At 48.5% G+C, this 19,037-nt stretch overlaps 1 protein-coding gene across 12 annotated transcripts in view; it reads left to right on the top strand.

Annotated features, from left to right (window-relative positions):
• vps8 (VPS8 subunit of CORVET complex) overlaps positions 1–19,037 on the top strand; it is a 957,961-nt gene that overhangs the window by 113,535 nt on the left and 825,389 nt on the right. For all 12 annotated transcript variants that reach the window (XM_085985671.1, XM_085985669.1, XM_085985662.1 and 9 more), the window contains one exon: positions 15,028–15,118. In XM_085985671.1, coding sequence (XP_085841797.1) covers positions 15,028–15,118 — 91 coding nt within the window. The remainder of the gene's footprint in view (positions 1–15,027; positions 15,119–19,037) is intronic.

The raw sequence follows: 19,037 nt of genomic DNA on the forward strand, positions 1-19,037 counted from the left end.
ATGTCTTCTTGTAAGTTGCTGCATTCCTCCTCAGTATTGACTATCACCCCCAATTTGGTGTCGTCCACAAATTTAGAAATTATATTTTTGATTCCAATGTCTAAATTGTTAATATAAGTTGTCAACGACAGTGGTCCCTGCACTGATCCTTGTGGGTCCCACTTCCTACCTTCTGCCACTCTGAATAGCTACCCTTTACCCCTACTCTATGCAGTACCTTATCGAAGGCCTTTTGAAAATACAAATATATTGCATCTACATTACCTTTGTCTACTCTTTCTGTTACTTCAAAGAATTCAGTAAGGTTGTTCATGAGAACTTTCTTGATCAGTATGTTTCCTGCCCGATGAGGGAAAGAGGCATTGCTGGATCTCGACCTGGGGAATGAAGTGGTTCACGTGGAGAATGTCACAGTAGGAGAGCATCTCAGGAATAGTGATCATAGTATCATAAGGTTTAGATTAGTTATGAAGAAGGACAAGGAGTAGTCTAGAATAAAAATACTTAACTGGAGGAGGGCTAATTTCAATGAATTGAGGAGGGAACTAGCCCGGGTAAATTGGAGTCAAAGACTGTTAGACAGAAGTGTAATGGAGCATTGGGCGACCTTTAAAGAGGAGATGGTTTAGGTACAGTCTAGGTACATTCCCACAAGGGGGAAAGGGAGAGCAATCAAAGCCAGAACTCGCTGGATACAAAGGAGTTAGAGAGTAAGATGAAGCAGAAAAAAGGGAGCGTATGACCGATATTAGTTTGATAATACAAGGGAGAATCTGGCTGAATATAAAAAAATACAGAGGACAAGTGAAAAAGGAAATAAGAAGGGCAAAGAGACAGTATGAGAATCAATTGGTGGCTAACATAACAGGGAATCCAAAGGTCTTCTGTAGCCATATTAACAGTAAAAGGGTTGTCAGAGGAGCAGTTGGGCTGATTAGGGACCAAAATGGAGATCTATTGGTGGAGGCAGAAGACATGGCTGAGGTACTAAATGAGTATTTTGCATCGGTCTTTACCAAGGAAGAGGACTTTTCCAAAACTATGGTAAACTAGAACATTGTCAGAATACGATAAAAATAGATAAAGAGGAGGCACTTGGTAAGCTGGCAATACTTAAAGTGGATAAGTCACTCAGTCGGATGGGATGCAGCCTAGGTTGCTGAGAGATGTAAGGGTAGAAATTGCGGAGGTGCTGGCCACACTCTTCCAATCGTCCTTAGATACGGGGTGGTGCCAGAGGACTGGAGGATTGCAAATGTTACACCCTTGTTCAAAAAAGGTGAGAAGGATAAACTTGGCAACTATAGGCCAGTCAGTTTAACGTTGGTGGTGGGGAAGCTTTTAGAAACAATAATCCGGGACAAAATTAATTGTCATTTGGAAAAGTATGGACTAATAAAGGAGAGCCAGCATGGATTTGTTAAGGGCAAATACAGTTTGACTAACTTGATTGAGTTTTTTGATGAGGTAACTGTAACGGGTGGTGTGTGTGGTCAGCTTTGTCTCTGACTCCTGAACGGTTTGAATCGCTCCCACTCCCTTGGTTCTAGACCTGGACTTATTTGGGGGTTGTAATTAAATTGCAGTAAACAACTGAATTTGATACAAGAACTTTGGTTTTTATTTGAGGCAAGAAAATATACACAACACAATAATCTTATCACTCTAAAAGGGGGAACACTTCGGAATATACGAGGGAGAATGACAATAGACAAAATACTTTACCCCTCCCAACCCCACTACACTAACTAGGTTGGATTCCAGAGGACCAGGGAAATGCTCACCAAACACAGGAATAGTTTGTAGCGTGGGATAAACTTGCAGATCTTCGGTTGGTTTCTTGTTGGTCGCGGTGGCCCAGTATTACCTAGTTGTTGGTAATATTGTTGATTGTTTGTTTCTTGGGGCCCTTGGTTGCTGCGATTCCTTCCGTTCTCCTTCTGTTGTCTTTTCATTGATTGATTGTCCCGAGGCTGATGTGTCTTAAAAATGAGCTGTGCCTCTGTCTGTATGACACACACCGTCCGAATAACCTTCACTGACTGTCCGTATGACTCTTTCTGTGTAAAAGCAGGCCTCAATTATACCGTTTGAGGCTTTGCTTATCTGCCCGCCAAATCTCCTCTGGTCCATTGTTAATTTTGGCGGGCTCGTTAACTTTAATCGTTTTAAATTCTTTATCGAGTGTCAGGCCGGTCTCATCTATTTTTAATTGACTTTTAACGAGTTTCGGGATTGCTTCGAAATCAGTTTAAGTGTGTGAAGTGGTTTTGGATGTTTCTCTGAGTGGTTAATCTGTTGTTCGATTGTCTTCTCTTGCTGGGGGCCAGGGTCTCTTTCGTTGATTAGTGGCATGTACTGTATTATTTGTGTACTTGATGGCCCTGTAGTTTTTGGCGGGAACTGTCCTTCCATAGGCCTATTGGCCTAGAAATTCAGTTGTTTGCGCCAGCCGCTAGCGCCTTAGGAGGAGAAGTGGGGCGCTAAGCGGCTAGCGCTCGGGCGCAGCGCGATCTGCGCCTCGCGAACTTCAGTTAAGATTTAGCGGCGGCACAAAACCTTTGCGCACGCTCGGCTGCGCGCGCAGATCCTGACGTCATTTCATGGTGCAACGCCCTTTGTGCGCCCCGGACCGGAAATTCAGTGGCGCCGGCCTATTGTGCGTCTGTTGCCCCTAGCCACTGGTAGAGGGGAACGGTTCCCAGTTGCCGCGGGGGGCGCTAATTAAAGGGGACTCCTCCTGCAGTATAAATGGCAGCCATTTTGCACCACTCCTTCTTTGTGAGAGACGGATCTTTGGAGAGAGACAAAGGTAGAGAGCTTTCTGGTTTGGCTCAACACTCGCACAGGTACTTGTAGCTTCAGGCCACAGCTTTGCACTTGTCTTTAACTTCAGTGTCATAGCATTGATTGGAAACATATAATGGGGGCTGCAATGGGTGGAAACGTTGGGCTTCTCCATTGCATTCAAAGGGCTCAGAGATGCCGTGAGAGAGGGCCAGACGGAGAAGGGCCAACAGGCGTCGGCAAAGGAGGCCTTACCCACCCAGGGTATACCGCCAGCAGTTCTCATATCTGAACATGTCTGAGGAGCAGTGTGTTCGGAGGCTGCGATTCAGAAAGGCGGTGGTCACTGAGATCTGCCACCTGCTTCACGGAGATCTGCAGCCACAGCTGAGGAGCAGGATGTCTCTGTCGGTGGCAGTGAAGGTGACGGTGGCTCTCAACTTCTATGCCACCGGCTCCTTCCAATCCGCTACTGGGGACATTTCCAACATCTCCCAGTTTGTGGTACATTGCTGCATCTGCCAGGTGACCAGTGCCCTTTTCAGAAGGAGACGTCAGTTCATCTCCTTCCCCATGACCGTTGACAAGCAGCAAGAGCGTGCAATGGGCTTTGCAGCATTAGCGGGCTTCCCCATGGTGCAGGGCGCAATTGACTGCACGCATGCGGCTTTGCAGGCACCTCGAGAGAATGCCGAGGATTACCGCAACCGGAAGGGCTACCATTCGCTCAACGTGCAGTTGGTGTGTGACCACAGGCAGCTCATCCTAGCTGTCGATGCCCGCTTTCCAGGCAGCAGCCACGATGCCTTCATCCTGTGGCAGACATGTTCGAGGCCCAGCCTCACCCACCAGGATGGCTTCTCGGGGACAAAGGCTATCCTTTGTGCACCTGGCTGATGACCCCGCTCTGTGCGCCCAGCACCCCTGCTGAAGAGGGATACAATGACAGCCATCAAGCAACCAGGAACATCATTGAGCAAACAATCGGCGTGCTGAAGCAACGGTTCCGCTGTCTGGATCGTTCCGGGGGAGCCCTACAGTACTCGCCTGAGCGAGTCTCCCATTTCGTTGTCGTGTGCTGCATGCTGCACAACCTGGCTATCCGCAGGACTCGGCCACTGCCAGCAGACAGACATTGGAGGACCACCAGAGGAGGAGGACCAGCACAGGAGGGAGGCAGAAAGTGCAAGGGCAGCCCATCGGCGGCTTATTGCAAGTTGGTTCTAGGCCCCCTCTCAGGGAATGGCTTGTGCCAATGGCAGAAGATGACTGTAGTCGCTCCACAAGCCCTCAGCCGAGCAGGGCAACCAGGACTTCCAAAAGAAAGCATGGACAGTGCGATTTAAGAATTTTTTTTTACTGTGATACCTCTGTGCCCTTCCCACATGACAAACTAGTGGAGAGAAACCCCCCCCCAAAAACACAAATATACCAGTCTCGGCCTTTATATATAAAACAAAACATTTGGCCACACCTTCTACTTTTTCCCCTGCGAGGGTGATCCGTTTCGCTTCCGTGACTGGCCCCGACCCGCCATGCAGCTCCTCCTCAATGGGACCCCAGTGGTTGCAGCAAGGCTGGGGGAATGCTGGTGAGGGTCAGATGGTGAGACGGCAGATGCCCTTGGGGGTCGGCCTGGACCAGCTCTGGGCCTGGAGGGGCCGGCTGCTGACTGCTCCAACTCTGCTTGGGCGGCAGCAGTCTGTCCTGCGGGTGGTGGCAGCTGCAATGGAGGAGTGACAGTGTTGGCTGCAGGAATGCTGCCCACCTGACAGATCACAGGCACTCCCTGGTCGGCTGATACATTGGCACGCGCACGAGCCAGCACTGCAGCATGCGCAGCAATCTGCTGAGGCACAGACTGCTGGGCTGCTGCAGCACGGCGAGTGCCCCGGCAATGCCTGGCCGATCCAGCGAGTGTGGCAGCAGTTAGTGCCCGTGTGGCCCTGGTCTGTGTCTGCATGACAGCAGCCAGTGAATGCACGGCACGACTGAGCACTTGGCTAGAAGCCGCCTGTTAAGCAGCGAAGTCCTGCTGACTCCTAGCCTGTGCTGCCGCGACATCCTGCAGACTCCTGGCCTGTGCTGCCGCGATGTCCTGCAGACTCCTGGCCTGTGCTGCCCCGAATTCCTGCACACTCCTTGCCAGTGACTCTGTGGAGTCAGGCATCCTTGCCACTGCAGCCATGAGCTCAGTGTGCCTGCGCTCAGCCTGGGCGCCCATTTCCGCTAGGAGCCGCACCACCTCTGCGCTTACCGTAGCAGGACTGGAGGCCGCACTCACCCTCCGGGGAGAAGGCCGCCGAGCTTTCCCCACCCCTCCTGCGTTGCTGCAGCCCGCTGGTCCCCGGAGCTTCACTATCCTCCGACCCTTCCCCCCTGCTCCCCTCCAGCGAAGACGTGTCACCATCATGGCCATGGGCTGCCTCGGCTGAGGGTGTCCCTGATGGGCTGGCTTCCTCTTCCTCCTCCTCTATGTCTGACTCGGACACAGTGCCAGCTTGAGGGGCCGCCTCCTCACCTGGCGAGTCACCATCTGAAAGCAGGGAGGCACAAGAGTTGCTTTAGAGTGAGGACAGGGCAGCAGCGAGGGAGGCATGAGTGCTGCTGTGCACTGCATTGGTTCGATAGTGGCAAAGGATGCTGGTGTGAGGCGCAAGTGGAAAGGGAGAGGTCAAAAAGGTGATGTCCTTACCATTGGTGCCCAGAACAGGGTCCGCATCTCCAGTGGCGACGGGGCCACTTAGCCAGCCTGCCATGATCCGCTCCACTTGCTGCTCGAGGTCGCTCAGCGGTTTCAGGTCAGGACGGCCTCCCCCGGTCTGTCGCTGCTGTCTTTTGTTATGCGCCAGCTTGGCCTGCAAGAGAAAGGACAGCCTCTAAGTACAGTGTCAAGCCCTGATCTTGCCCGCACTGCCTCCCATGGTCGAATAGCCCTGACAGTGTCTAAAGTCCTGAATGCGCAAGTGCTTTTCATGACAGTCCCATAGCTGCTGGATGAGGGCTGGCCATTAGGGCTTTCAGACCCGTTTTGCCATAAAGTGAGGTGCACATGCAGGGATGAGGAGGATATTGGAAAGGGTACTCACCCTGACAACCCGAGTGAGGTCCTTGAATTTTTTCCGGCACTGGGTTGGTGTCCTGCCAACCACGTTGTTGGACGTGACCCTGTTTGCCACATCCCTCCATGCTTTCCGATATTCAGCGGGCAGCGGCCTCCTGCCACCCTCAGGGAAGAGGATATGGCGCCTGCGGTCCACTGCGCTAACCAGCAGCCTCGGGTCACCCTCGCCGAAGCGCTGCGCTCTCTCCCTGGCCTTCTCCTGGGCGTGGAGCTGTTCCAGAAGCAGTGTTCAGGCCTTGCCTTAGGGCTGCAGTGTGCAGGGCGTGGCAGCCAAGCAATTCTACCCTCCCCCTTTAAGTGCTGACTGGCACCTGACTGCCCTCAATGAGCAACTCGCCGCACCTGCGCTGCGCCCGCCTTCAGTGTTTGCGCCCCGGATCGCTGGCTTAGTGCCTAATGATAATCGTGCATCGCCTGCTTTAGCGCAGCAGCAACCTCTTGGGGCGATGCAACTGAATATCGGCGAAGGTGGCGCTAAGTTGCGCCGGGCGCAAAAGTTAGCGAACGCCATGCTGCAGCGCCCCAAACATGGCTATACTGAATTTCTAGGCCATTGTCTTTTATGTGGAATAACTGAGACAGTCCAGAACATTCCCAGACAATCTGGCCCGTGCCAAATACTCAAACTGTTTGTATTACAGTGCCCAACCCAACTCCTTTTGTCGCAGCCTTCCACAGGCCTGGGCATGCCTTTTAAAATAGCCAAAAATCCTGGGGTTTTGATTTTTAAGCCCCTTTTGGCCCAATATTATTTAAAACAGTCCAAAATCTCTTCTTTTTTGGTTTGGGGGCATCTGTAGAATTTTGTGAGCCTTACAGTAACAGAGAGAGTGGAACAGTTGATGTTGTGTATATGGATGATAAAAAGGCATTTGATAAAGTACCATATAATAGGCTTGTTAGCAAAATTGAAGCCCATGGCCTAAAAGGGGCAGTAGCAGTGTAGATACAAAATTGGCTAAGGAATAGAAAATGGAGTTGTGGTAAGTGGCTGTTTTTCAGACTGGAGGGAGGTATACAGTGGTGTTCCCCAGGGCCCAGTACTACGACCATTTCTGTTTTTGATATAGATTAATGACTTGGATGTGGGGGTATAGGGCACAATTTTGAAATTTGAAGATGAACACAAAACTTAGAAGTGCAGTAAACAGTGAGAAAGACAGTAATAGACTTCAAGAGGATATAGACAGGCTGCTGGAATGGGCGGAAAAGTGTGAAGTGATACATTTTGGTAGAAACATAAGAACAGAAGACGTAGGAGCAGGAGTAGGTCATTTGGCCCCTCGAGCCTGCTCTGCCATTCAATAAGATCATGGCTGATCTGATCTTGGCCTCAACTCCACTTCCCTGCCCGCTCCCCATAACCCTTGGCTCCCTTATCATTCAAAAATCTGTATCTCCACCTTAAATATGTTCAATGACCCAGCCTCCACAGCTCTCTGGGGAAGAGAATTCCAAAGATTCACGACCCTTTGAGAGAAGAAATTCCTCCTCATTTCCGATTGAAAAGAGTTTTCCCTTATTCTGAAATTATGCCCCCATGTTCTAGATTCCCCCACAACCCCTTCATCTCTGGAATCAACCTCGTCAACCTTCTCTGAACTGCCTCCAATGCAAATATATCCTTCCTTAAATAAGGAGACCAAAACTGTACACAGTACTCCAGGTGTGGTCTCACCAATGCCCTGTACAGTTGTAACAGGACTTCCCTACTTTTATACTCCATTCCCTTTGCAATAAAGGCCAACATTCCATTTGCCTTCCTAATTACTTGCTGTACCTGCATGAAGAATGAGGAGAGACAATACAAGCTAAATGGTATAAATTTAAAGGAGATGAAAGAACAGAGAGACCTTGGAGGTGTTTTTGCCAAAACTTTGAAGGTGGCAGGACAGGTTACAAAGCAGTTAATAAAGCATGTGGGATCCTGGGCTTTATAAATAGAGGCATAGGGTTTGAATTTCATCGGGCCGTTGAGGCGGGATTGGAGGCGTGTGGGGGGTTAAAATTGCAAAAACTGCCGGGCGGGCCCAACCCCGCCTCCATCCCGCCTCCAAGCAATTTTCATTAAATCGTGTCTATTGGTCCCGTCTCCATCCTGCCTCCAAGAGGCGGGATAGGCCGTTAAGGCCCTTAACAAGCACTAAATTGCCTCGATAATGCCATTTTGATAGGCCTTTGTGATTTTAACCCTTTTCCCACGTGAAGCACACCTGCTCTGAAACACGACGGTGAAACCTGGCGGGAGCTCAATTGGATTGCCGACTATCGGCTGCAGCTCAACCATTAAATAGGAGGTTTGATCAGCCATCATTTGCAGGTGGCAGGGCTTTGTTGTCTCAGGTCTGGGGGAACTTTTAGAAAGCATAACCACAGCTGTGGAAGTTTGGAGCCTGACGCCCCTCTCCAGTGTGACCTCCTGGGAAACCCCTCTCGCCACCTTGACTGAGCGCTTCCTCAACTGAGGCATATACCAGAAGCATGGGAGGCATTTATTTCCTTCCCTTCTGGACATCAGATGAGGACGAAGACCAGCCGCGGCACCAGCAGAACCATGAACAACAGCAGCACCAACAGCAGCAGCACCAACAGGAGCGCCAAGCTGCTGCTTACCCACCTGAAGCTGCACAGGCCAGAAGGGGCCAGTGCATGGAAGCCTGTCGGTGCAGGAGATACCCCCCAAACAGGGTCTACAGACACAGGGTCAGCTACCTCAACATGTCTGAACAGCAGTTCCAAAGGCGGCTCCGACTTTCACGAGAGGTAGTGAGTGACATCTGCGCAATGCTGCAACAAGCCCTGGAGCCCAGAGGATCAGGTGGATAACCCTTACCAGTGGCCGTCAAAGTCACCACCGCACGCAACTTTATTGCCTCAGGCTCATTCCAGGGATCAGCAGCAGACATCAGCGGCATCTCCCAGGCGGCCGCATAAACTTGCATCATGCAGGTAACCGATGCCCTCTTTGCCATCGCGCACAATCACATCCGTTTCACCAAGGATCAAGCAAGTGTCACAGCGTGTACGGTTGGATTAGCTAATCTGGCAGGATTTCCAAGATTGCAGGGTGTCGTTGACTGCACACGTGGCCCTCAAGGCACCCCATCGCAATCCAGGTATTTTTGTCAACCAGGAGAGTTTCCACTCCCTTAACGTTCAGCTGGTGTGTGACCACAAGAAGGAAATTTTGCATGTTTGTGCCAAGTACCCTGGCAGTTGCCATGACTCCTTCATACTCTGCCAGTCTGGTGTGCCTCCGCTATTCAGTCCGCCAGACCAACTTAACGGATGGCTACTCGGAGACAAAGGCTAGCCCTTGAAGACGTGGCTAATGATGCCGTTGAGGAGCCCATCCAGCGAAGCTGAGGAGAGCTACAACTCCAGCCACATGCCCACCAGAGCCATAATCGAGCAAACCATCGGTTTGCTGAAGATGCGCTTCAGATGCCTGGATAGATCCGGTGGAGCCCTGCAGTACTCAGCAGCCAAGGTCTCTAGAATCGTTGTGGTTTGCTGTGCACTTCACAACATGGCACAGCATCGTGGCTTGCAGATTCCTGAGGACCAAGTGGCTCGTCACGTATCCTCGGAGGAGGAGAGTGAAAACGAACATCTTGCAGAGGCCCATCAACCAGCGGCAGCAGTACGCGAGAACATAGCTGCCCGGGATGCAAGGAACGCGCTCATCTTGGCCAGATTTGCTTAGCCTAGCCAATCGAGCACTTTTGCCTCGCAGCTTCTTACCTGAGCATCGACAGTGGCCAAGAACCAGTGGATTCCTAGCAATTTGACCACCATACTGTCAATTGCAAGTAATCCTAAGCCCTCAATGTGGAAGTCCCATTTGCAAAATGACACATGCCACAACTACAGCAGTAGCCATCAGATTTTTTATTTACAGTAATCATTTGATGGCTTTTTAACATAAAACATCAAATTTCACCCAAGTGACTACCCTTGTGACTATTTGTGCAGTATCTTTCTCTTACGCGTGCTCCTACGTGGTTCTTCCCCTGTGGTTTCAGCAGATGTGGAGGCCCCTTGCTCAGTTTCTTGCTGCTCCTGTCTTGACACCTTTGGCGGGTGTCCTCTGGGGTTGCGAACCTGTGAGGGCTCAGCAACCGTCTGCTGCTCCTGCGGCTGTGCAGGGGTTGAGACGCCGATCTCAGTTGGGTGTGGACTCTGGTGGGGCTCTGACCGAGGGCCCCGCAGTGGCATGGAAGTGTGAAGCCTCCGAGAGGAGCCCCCACTTGATGTCTGCCACCAACTTCCCTCTCATGGGTCAGGTCCCCCTCAGCGCTTGCAAGTGGCTTGAGAGCACCTTGCTGCACATCAGGGGGGCCATGGGGACCCATATTTGCAATGGCAGTCCTACTCAGAAGGACTTTCATGCAGGTCTGATTTCTCCGTTCAATAGATGACCATCGCTCCTCCAGAGATGTCATTCTATTCAGAACACTCACCATGTTTTCTGCACTCTGGCGACTTATCACCTCCATGGCGGTTGCCATCCTTTCCATGGTGATGTGTTCATGTGCCAATGACCCCACAAAGGCGCTGCTCGTGTTCGCAATGGACTCCATTCGCTCCACACTCGCAGCAACCCTGGAGACAAAACCTGCCAGAGACTCCTGCATCTGTTCCTGGAGTTCCAGCACCGCTGATCTTATGGATGGACCCAGAGGCAGAGGGTCGACATGCAGCTGAGCCGAGCTGGCAGAGTCTTGCGCCCTCTGACTAGGACTCTCCACTGCTGTCCCTGTCTCCACAATCTGCTGATGCTCACTTGTGAGCTGTGATACACCAGGTGACAACACTACTCTATCTCGCGATGTTCCCTCCGAGCTGGTGCTGGGTGCGGTGAATTCTGCCGACGTTGCGCCCTCAGAGGTTGCAGCTTCCTCTGAGGAGTCTTGAGGCTCATGCTCTTCCTCCTGGATAGTGGGGGCGGGTGCTTGCGATGGTCCTGTGGGGGAGTAAAGGAAAGAGTCAGAGATGTGAGGCTAAGGTTACATGCACATTGCATATTGCAGGTGATCTTAAGTCCATCTGTTAGAGCTTCAGAATCATTATCAGTGACTCATGCAATGTCATTGAGAGAGATGGAAAACTATTTTGTCACCAGCTTGCTGTGATGCACCCGTCTGTCTGTCCCCCACTTGGGAATCTTCCTCCACTCCCACGATCTCCAGGACCACCTCCTCCCAGGTGGTGAGCTGGGCTACTGAGGGTGGCCCTCCTCCTGTCCTCGCTCTTTCGCTGTTATTGTGAGCTCTCTTTTCCTGCAATGAGGGAGACAAGTGGAGTTTGAGTGAGAATGAAGGAGTGAGTGTAGAGAATCCATAGCATAGATGCTTAGAAGGAGACAAAGATGGAGTGAGTTGGCAAGACCAAGGGCCGTCCCTGTGTGTTGTAAGTTGTAATTGCATCACAGTGATAGGGAGTGTGAGGGCTGCATAGTCGAATAGTTAGGCGAATGTGACCATAGAGAGAGAGGGAATGGATAAGGGTGCATGGATGTCAGTGTCAAGTGGGATGTGGAGGAAGAGATTGCTAAAGCTGAGTGCTGGTGAGGAGAGGCAATGGGGATCAGATTGAGGGTGATGGGAAATTCATACTCACTTTTTCAGTGCGCAGGTCATGAAACCTCTTCCTGCACTGAAGTCAGGTTCTGCACGTTATTGACAAAGAGTTGACCTCCTCTGCCACCTGGATCCACACAGCCTTGGTTTGCTGGGGAGGCTTCTTCCTCCCTGGAAGGGAAGAGCACCTTTTTATTTGCTCTTGCTCCCTCTACTAAAGCCTGCGGGGCAACGTCATCAAAGCGGGGTGCAGACCTAGGTCTCTGACTGGCCATTCTTCCTGCAGGTGCCTCTAACGTGCAAGGGCAAAAGCTTGGCAGTCTGCAGAAGAAGCAAGGCTTGTTGCAGACCTTAAATGCAGCAGCAATGATGACGTCATCGGAGGCAACTTTCAGACTGGAAAAACTCATTGGCCATGGGTTCCCACACGTTGGAACTCAATTGGCCAATTAAGTTAAAATGGCATCATTTTCCCACATCGATTTCAAATCGGGTGGCTAACACGAAATGCAGATTACACGACCCCAGCCCGCCCCAGCATCAAAATCCACCCCATAGTGTACAAAAGCCAGGAAGTTAGGCTAAACCTATATAAAATACTGGTTCAGTCCAATTCTGGGCACCACACTTTAGGAAGGACATGAAGCCTTTGGAGAGGGTACAGAAGAGATTTACTAGAATGGTTCCAGGGATGAGAGATTACAGGTACGTGGATAGACTGGAGAAGCTGGGATTGTTCTCCTTGGAGCAGAGAAGGCTAAGAGGAGATTTGATAGAGGTGTTTAAAATCATGAAGGGTTTAGATAGAGTAAATAAAGAGAAACTGGGGGGACTTTTTACTTCCAGATACAGTGGGAGCTGCGGGAGTGTGTGGGGTGTTCCAGTAGCGCACGGGAAACGCGGAACTCTGGGTTTCTCTGCATGCTGTGGAGTTTTAACTGGGTGATCCAATCCCTGACCCCGGGGGCGGGGGCAGCAGTCCGATCCTAAGGGGTTCTGATCCCTGACCCCGGGGGCGTTCGATCCCAAGGTGGGTCCGATCCCCGACCCCGGGGTGAGGTTTGTATGGGGGGGATGGTATGATGGGGCTGCTTAGGGGGCTGGGAGGCAGCCCTCCTGGCCTACAAGAAGTACTCCCCAAGGCTGTCCCCGTCTCGCTGCAGCTGCCGGGTTTCCCGAAACCCAGCCGGCCACAGTAAAACCGGCAAAGCAGGTTAGATCTGAGGCTTCCAGTCTCACTAACATATTTAAAATGCCAACTTGCCTGCTGGGAGTAACCGGCTTCCTGACATGCTTCGTTATTTTTTTACCCATTTAACTCACCACCCGCACCCACACGCCCATGTTAAAATTCCCCCACTGTTTCCAATGGCTGAAGTGTCGATAACCAGAGGGCACAGATTTAAGGTGATTGATAAAAGCACCAGAGGCGACATGAGGAAAAACTTTTGTATGCAACGAGTGATTAGGATTTGGAATGCACTGCCTGATGGGGTGGTGGAAACAAATTCAATAGTAGCTTTCAAAAGGGAATTGATTAAATACTTGAAAGAAAAAATGCAGGGATATGGTAAAAGAGTGGGGGGGCGAGTGAGACTTAACTGGATTGCTCTTCGAATGAACCGTTGCAGACTCGATGGGCCGAATGACGACCTACTGTGCTGTATTATTCTAGGATGCTAAGTATGACCTTTTTCAAATCCGTGCTGACTACTCTATTATATTTTCTAGATGTTTTTCTATTAAATCTTTGAGTAAAGATTCCATTATCTTTCCTACCACTGATCAGCTAATAATCTATAGTTCCCTGGACTAGCTCCCTGTTTAAAAATAGGAATAATTTTAGCTGTCTGCCAGTCCTCTGGCACTATTCCCTTTTCTAATGAATTGTTATATATATGTGTAATAGTGCCTCTGCTATCTCATCCCTAACTTCAGTTAATATGTGCGGATGCAATATTTCCGGACCAATGGTTTTATCCTCTCTAAGTTTGACTAGTCTATCAATTATCTCTCCACTTTCTATCTTAAATGTCTTGATATCTTTTTTGATCTCTTCTTCTAATGTCATGCCCACCTTGTTAGTCTCCCTGATAAAAACAGAGGCAAAGTAACTTCAATATTTCTGCCATTTCACAATCGTCACTGAGTTTATCATGTGGATCCCTTAGTGGCCCTATCCTGATTTTCCTTTTGTTATTTATGTGTATGTAGAGTACTTCACTATTTCTTTTTATATTTTTTGATAATTTAATTCTGTAGTTCCGCTTTGCTTTCCTAATTTTATTTTTGACTTCTTTTCCACCCTCTTCGTAATCCCTTTTGTTATCCTCCTTTATTTCCCATGACTAGATCCAGCAGTGATTCCTCTCTTGTTGGACTTCTTGCAAACTGGGTGAGAAAGGAGCCCTGAACACACTTTTCCCCGTTCCCTACCACTTCTTGCTAGTTTATTTGTGGGTAGTTGAAATCTCCCATGATGATTTTTTTTTTTAGTGTCTCCCATGATGATTATTCGATGCTTTTTACTCATTTCATAAATTTGCCTGCATATTTCTTCCTCCACTTCCTCTCTACTATTGGGTGGTCTGTAGAATATCCTATTACTGTGATCGATCCCAACTTATCCTTTGTCTTAATCCAAACTTGGGTCTGATCCCCAGCTTGAAGTGTTTTCGTACATTTTTGTATGTTAAAGGTGATGAAATGCAAATTGTTTTAGGAGCAGCAGGAAATGGGCGATTCTGCACGTGTGTAGGTGTGTGTGTGTGTAGGTGTGTGTGTAGTTATGCCAGCTCGTGCTAATTCTGTTTGTGTAGTCAGTTTGTAAAAAAAACAAAATCGAATTGATACTTTTTACTTTTGGTACTTCAAACACTGAAGGCTGTTGAATTAAGTTTTCAAAAACCAATATGTTATTGTGGCGTAAGGGGTCCAGATACACAAGGTATCGATTTATTATGCAGTAGCATAAAAGTGAAGTTCTGTTGGGTAGGATGTGGACCTTTTTAAAATTAAAATTGCTTCATTTTTCTCAATCATTGCAGTGTTACATATTTCAAAAGTGGATTATTTTACTTTGGGATGAGAGAAATTGATACCTTTTCTAGCTTTAGTGATTATCTAAAAATAAAAAATTAAATTAGTGTCATTCTATTCTTTTCATGCATGTTTGCAAGAATTATGTAAAAAAAAAAAAAATGCAAAATGTTTTCCTTAACATGCTGTGTGATATTGGCCTCACCCAAAGAACCCCCGTTTGGCTATGATGATGGTTAAAGCTTGCCATCTATGTCTATGAAACCTTAGCTAAATTTTCCGTTGACCGTATTTGAAGGTTAGATCAAACTGAGGCAGCATCTGAAGCGTGGCTCATTGTGGCTGTACTGTGACCACAACAGCCACGGCAGTTAAACAACGGATGACACGTGCTTGGTTTGCTCATGCTGTAATGAAGTACATACTTCCTATAGATCCTACTGTAAAGCAGCATGAACCTTGATGTATGTTTTTCTCGTAATGCTCTGTCTACAGAGGGTGGATTACCTGTTGAAGCAGGAGAGGTTCATTGAGGCGCTATCGCTGGCCTGGTCCTTTCATGAAGGAAAAGCCAAGGCAGTAGTTGGTGAGTGATAACCTTTCATGTTTACAGAATGTATTGATAATTTATTTGATGGTTGTTAAGACTCTGAAAATAATTGTTTTTCATAGAATCATAGGCTGCGATTTTGCCGGCGCTCAGAGTGCAGGTTCAGATGCGGGTCCGCTGTCAAAATCGAAATGATTGACAGCGGGTTGAGAACCCGCTCCGAACCCGCCTCCATGTAAGTTTCCAAAGTGTCGCGTCTGCGATTTCAGAACAGACCCGACACCAAGTGGTGGGGGAGGCATTTAAGATAGTTAAACGCTTGTTAACTACTATTTTGCCAGCCTATTTCTATTTTCCCACTTTTTTAACAGGGTTCACGTCATTCGGAGATCATGTCAGGTAAGTAGGCCGGGTTCTCTGTCTCCCCATTGCTGTGAATAGGTGACAGCTGCATAAGTGGGATGAAAGCTACCATTTCACAGCTGTTCACTTTCCAATGTCAAAAACTTGAACCTTCAGGACTTGAAAGACACTTTTGAGCTTTATACAGTTTGGAAGTGTTTGGAGTAAACTCTCTATCCACTAACACCTTCTTGGAGCAGGCTCTGTCACCATTGACAGATAGTTTCTTTCATCTCACCATGGTCCTCCGAATCCCTCCACGATAGCCCCAGCACCAACATCACAAGGCACACCAACAACAATACCAACCTTCTCTGCAATCACCTGATGCTGCACAGGGCATCAGCACCAGACAACAGATTTCTATCACTTGACATTGTACACCCTGGCTGCCACATGATGCGCTAGGTTGACACCACCCCACACCAGCACCATAAAGCATCCCTACAATGTCCAAGCCATTCCTTTCACACTCATCACAATTGGTGGGGGGGGGAAATTATGTCTCAACATTCACTGGAACTCATTAAGACACTTCCAAAGGTAAGCACAGATCTATCCAATAAGGTAAAGTGTTGAAAATATAGATTTCAATGTTTGACAACACATTGACAGAAACTTTACAATAACATTGGCTAAACCACCCAGGTGCCTACCCTTGTGTTTTGTTAGGGCGTATGCTTGCAGTAGATTGAGGGTGAGTGTGCGGGGTGGCTAGTGAGATGGGGAAGAGATAATGTAGATAGAGGGGGATGGGTGGAGGTGCAAGGTAAGTTGGTGTGAGTAAGGATGTGCAGGAGTAGGGTAGGGAAGGCAGAGTGATGTGGATGTGATGAGTGGCACAGCAGGATGAGGTTGAGTGTGGCTTGGCAGTAACGTTTTGTGATCTACTCGGATCATTGAAAGGTTTGCGCCACTGCAGCCTGGTCCTCCTGATGACATCCCTGCTTGCGCCCTCCTCTGCAATGCGCAACCAGGCTGCGTTGGTCTCCTGGGGAGGTCTCTTCTCCCTATGGGAAGGGAAGAGAACCTCCCTGCTTGCTGTGACTCGCTCCATAAGCATATGGGAGAGCCTGGGTGCAGCCGTGCAACTTTTGTGCAGTGCTTGTCAGTGTTTGCAGCACCTCAGTGCTGTAGAATACGGACAGCAGAACTGTCAAGATCAATTTGGACATGGCCCCTTTAAGGGAACCGGCTGATGACGTGTCATCAAATGATGTCATCAGACCCGCTTCCTATTACTTGGCCGGGAACTTCGCAGGGCAGGCGTAACAAGCCCAATCAACGAAAAATAGCTTGGAGAGTGCGGGCTGCAGTAGGCAGCGGGTTGGGACCGTGACACCGAACCCGGCCGCTCCGAACCTGCCTCGGTCGGCAAAGTTGCGGCCGTAGAAACTTACAGCAAAGGAGGCCGCCATTTGGCCCATTGTGCATGTGCTGGCTCTTTGAAAGAGCAGTCATGCTTAGTCCATCATCCCCGCTTTTTGTTCATAACCCTGTAAGTTGCTCATCCTCAAGTACCTGTCCAACTCCCTTTTCAAATTATTTATGGAATCGGCTTCCACCACCTTTTCAGGTAGAGCGTTCCAGATCCCGACAACTCTGAGTGAAAGAATTTCCCCTCATCTCCCCTCTAGATCTTTTGCCAGTGATTTTAAATCTATGACGTCTGGTTATTGACCCACTTGCCAGAAGGAATAGTTTTTCTCTATCTACTCGATTAAAACCTCTTTTATTCTTCAAAGAAAGCATTTTTTTAAAAAAGCTACCACTGTATGTTGTCTGCTTGCAGGGGTTGCAAATGTATGTACTGATCAGCTGTGCGTTTTAGTATAATGTGCATATTTTCTTCAGTGAGAAATCTAGATGAAAGGACAAGGCCCCTAGTGACAAATACTGTAAAGGCTGAAAAAAGGACAGGAAATTGAGAAATTGTGATTAAGTGACAGTAAGCTTGAGTTTTAAAAGCTTGAAGATTGTAGGAGAATGGAGAGTTGAGGAGTTCCACAGTTCTGCATTCCTAGGAAAGATTGAGTTGGATTAGAAGATTGTGCAAGAGTTATGGGTTTTCAACACAATGAGGAAGATAAGAACACAAGAAATAGGAGCAGGAGTAGGCCAATCGACCCCTCGAGCCTGCTCCACCATTCGATAAGATCATGGCTGATCTGATCCTAACCTCAAATCTACTATCACTCTGCATCCCTCCCAAACCCATGTGATCTCCTGGGAGAGGCGAAAAACTAGATAAAAACCCAATGGCCAATTTGGGAGAAAAAAAGTCTGGGAAATTCCTCTCCGACCCATCTAGGCGATCGAAACTCGTCCAGGAGATCACTGTCCCTATATTTTCTACAGTACTTAGCTTCTGTAAAAGGTGATCTCCACCCCAGCCAGGAACAGGAATAGAACCATCTCCTGAAATCTAACACATAATTAGAACACTAGTAGGAGCAGAACCAGGCTACACGGCCCCTGGGCCTGCTCCGTTACCCACAGGGCCATGACCGATCCGAACCTAGACTCATGTCCAATTTCCAGCCCGCTCCCCGTAACCCCTAATTCCCTTTACTTCTAAGAAACTGTCTATTTCTGTTTTAAATTTATTTAATGATGTAGCTTCCACAACTTTCTGTGGCAGCAAATTCCATAGACCTACTACCCTCTGAGTGAAGAAGTTTCTCCTCATCTCAGTTTTGAAAGAGCAGCCCCTTATTTTAAGATTATGCCCCCTAGTTCTAGTTTCACCCATCATTGGGAACATCCTCACTGCATCCACCCGATCAAGCCCCTTCACAATCTTATATGTTTCAAAAAGATCGCCTCTCATTCTTCTGAACTCCAATGAGCAGAGTCCCAATCTACTCAACCTCTCCTCATATGTCCACCCCCTCATCCCCGGGATTAGCCGAGTGAACCTTCTTTGTACTGACTCGAGAGCAAGTATGTCTTTTCTTAAGTATGGACACCAAAACTGTATGCAGTATTCCAGGTGCGGTCTCACCAATACCTTGTACAACTGCAACAATACCTCCCTATTTTTATATTCTATCCCCCTAGCAATAAAAGCCAACATTCCATTGGCCTTCTTGATCACTTGCTGCACCTGCATACTAACATTTTGAGTTTCGTGCACCAGGACCCCCAGATCCCTTTGTACTACAGTACTTTCCAGTTTCTTGCCATTAAGATAATAACTTGCTCTATGATTTTTCCTGCCAAAGTGCATAACCTCACACTTTCCAGTATTGTATTCCATCTGCCAAATCTCTGCCCACTTACTTAGCCTGTCTATGTCCCGTTGCAGGTTTTTATATGTCCTCCTCACTCACTACTTTCCTTCCCATCTTTGTATCATCTGCAAACTTTGATATGTTACACTCGGTCCCTTCCTCCAAATCATTAATATAGATTGTAAAGAGTTGGGGACCCAGCACTGACCCCTGCGGAACACCACTAGTTACTGATTGCCAGTCTGAGAACGAACCATTTATCCAAACTCTCTGCTTTCTGTTAGATAGCCAATCCTCCACCCATGTCAGAATATTACCCC

This window comes from Somniosus microcephalus, chromosome 4, assembly GCF_052327205.1.
Source record: "Somniosus microcephalus isolate GS21.2 chromosome 4, FLI_Smic_1.0, whole genome shotgun sequence".
Classification (NCBI taxonomy): Eukaryota; Metazoa; Chordata; class Chondrichthyes; order Squaliformes; family Somniosidae; genus Somniosus; species Somniosus microcephalus.